This window comes from Bos taurus, chromosome 7 (assembly GCF_002263795.3).
Source record: "Bos taurus isolate L1 Dominette 01449 registration number 42190680 breed Hereford chromosome 7, ARS-UCD2.0, whole genome shotgun sequence".
Classification (NCBI taxonomy): Eukaryota; Metazoa; Chordata; class Mammalia; order Artiodactyla; family Bovidae; genus Bos; species Bos taurus.
In genome coordinates, this window is record NC_037334.1 from 57535350 (window position 1) to 57537781 (window position 2432).

Sequence of the window (2432 nt, forward strand, 5' to 3'; positions counted from 1 at the left end):
AGGGCAGTTCATTCTCCACATCCACCGGCGCGGCCGACTGGGAGGTGGAGGTCACTGGGGGCTCCTCCTGGTTGTTTCTCATCCTCCCCGGAGCCCGTCTGGGCGCTTGGAGGCGCCTCTTCGCTGCGCGGCTGGGCCGGACTCTAGTGGACCGCTCGGGCGTGTGGCCAGGAGCGCCCTGGAAATGGGCAGTTTGGCGGCAGCCGGGCCGACAAAGTGAGTGAGTGTGTCTGTGTGTGTGCGCGCGCCCGTGCGCGCGGTGGGTTGGGGTAGGGTCAGCTTCCTGGCCCACGGCTGCCCTTCTGTCTGGCTTGTGCGAGTTGGGACAGGATGGAAAGGTTGGGACTTAGGGGAGAAAAAGTCCGCAAAGAAGAAGTAAGATTCCGGAAGGTCTGCTGGCTGGAGCCGGGAGGGGCGGGGCGGACGCGGGGAGGCCCGGCCCGGCAGGGGTATAAATGCTGGGGCGGGGGCGGCGGGGGCCGGTGCAGAGAGGCGCGCGGAGCGCTGCCGCCTGGCCTCGCCTCCCGGGCCGCCCCTGCGAGTCTCGGGCGCGTGAGCACGCCTGCGCGCGCCCGGGCCCTTCCTGGCAGGCTGCTTGTAAGATGAGTGAAGAAGCAGGTGGGGGAGAGGGGAGGCAGCGAGCGAGAGGGCGAGGGGAGCGCGGGCGCTGAGCGGCGCTCACTTGGAGCGCGGCGAGCCAGCGAGAAGAGCCTGATCCATGTCCCTCGCTGCCTCCCTGCCCGGCGCGCGAAGATGATGGCCATGAACGCCAAGCAGCCTTTCGGCATGCACCCGGTGCTTCAAGAACCCAAATTCTCCAGCCTGCACTCCGGCTCCGAGGCCATGCGCCGAGTCTGTCTCCCAGCCCCGCAGGTACGTAGTGGAGCATAATTACCGCTCTAAGGCACATTTTTTGACAGGCACTTGCTTCATGTTTTTTTCATGTCGCCCAGAACAATCGCCGCTGTCTGAACCCCTCTCCTTGTCTCCCCCGCGCTCTCTCCCGGCGCGCTCTCTCTCTCATTCATGTCTCTGATCCACACGTCTGTTCCAGCAGAGCCTCTGTCTCCGTATTAATTTTTATGACCTGGGCTTTGAGGAGAGGCATCTCGGTTGCCTGAAAATGTGTTTTAATCCTGAGTTGACAGTATTCCCCACTGACCGTGCTGTGCGCCTTCTCGCTTGCAGCTGCAGGGTAATATATTTGGAAGCTTTGATGAGAGCCTGCTGGCACGCGCCGAAGCTCTGGCGGCGGTGGATATCGTCTCCCACGGCAAGAACCATCCGTTCAAGCCCGACGCCACCTACCATACCATGAGCAGCGTGCCCTGCACGTCCACTTCGTCCACCGTGCCCATCTCCCACCCGGCCGCGCTCACCTCGCACCCGCATCACGCCGTGCACCAGGGCCTCGAGGGCGACTTACTAGAGCACATCTCGCCCACGCTGAGCGTGAGCGGCTTGGGCGCCCCCGAGCACTCGGTGATGCCGGCCCAGATCCACCCGCACCACCTGGGCGCCATGGGCCACCTGCATCAGGCCATGGGCATGAGCCACCCACATGCCGTGGCGCCTCACAGCGCTATGCCTGCCTGCCTCAGCGACGTGGAGTCGGACCCACGAGAGCTCGAGGCCTTCGCTGAGCGCTTCAAGCAGCGGCGCATCAAGCTAGGGGTGACCCAGGCGGACGTGGGTGCGGCCCTGGCCAACCTCAAGATCCCCGGCGTCGGCTCGCTCAGCCAGAGCACCATCTGCAGGTTCGAGTCTCTCACTCTCTCGCACAACAACATGATTGCGCTCAAGCCGGTACTCCAGGCCTGGCTGGAGGAAGCCGAGGCCGCCTATCGAGAGAAAAATAGCAAGCCGGAGCTCTTCAATGGCAGTGAGCGGAAGCGCAAACGCACGTCCATCGCGGCGCCGGAGAAGCGCTCGCTGGAGGCCTACTTTGCGATCCAGCCGCGGCCCTCATCCGAAAAGATCGCGGCCATCGCCGAGAAACTGGACCTTAAAAAGAACGTGGTGAGGGTCTGGTTCTGCAACCAGAGACAGAAACAGAAACGAATGAAGTACTCGGCTGTCCACTGACTGCGACGGGGCACGGCGTCCGGGGCCGGGAGAGCTGAGTGTATGTCCCCCTGGAGTTGGGGGGAACGGTATGGGGGCTCCAAGACGTTTCCTGGCAGGTCAGGCTCTCACCCCCGAAGTCACAGACTTTCCCCTTTATCCTAATTAATTGCCTCACGGCCTTCCCTTTCCCTTCTTTCCTTTCTGTTCCCACCAGAAAAGTTTGGGCGCTAAGAAAAAAATTCAGGAAAGGCAGGCCTGGAGGGACTTGTGCTCTCCGTGGTGCTGAAAATCTCCTTCGCGCCCAGGACTGCGCGACCTCAGGGCAGGAGCCCAAAAGTAAGGGATAGTCAATTAGCCCGACTGCA

General features: G+C 62.7%; 1 protein-coding gene across 1 annotated transcript; it reads left to right on the forward strand.

Annotated features, from left to right (window-relative positions):
* Positions 1–753: 753 nt before the first annotated feature.
* On the forward strand, positions 754–2085 carry POU4F3 (POU class 4 homeobox 3). Its single transcript, NM_001192035.1, has 2 exons — positions 754–873; positions 1189–2085. Exons 1-2 carry the CDS (start codon positions 754–756, stop codon positions 2083–2085), a joined length of 1017 nt encoding a protein of 338 aa, NP_001178964.1.
* Positions 2086–2432: the final 347 nt, after the last annotated feature.

What these genes read in the sequence shown, in the direction of transcription:
- POU4F3 (NM_001192035.1), top strand. Translation starts at nt 754, where the DNA reads ATGATGGCCATGAACGCCAAGCAGCCTTTCGGCATGCACCCGGTGCTT. An exon ending in TCTGTCTCCCAGCCCCGCAG is followed by an intron (nt 874 to 1,188) that starts GTACGTAGTGGA and finishes TCTCGCTTGCAG; the next exon opens with CTGCAGGGTAATATATTTGG.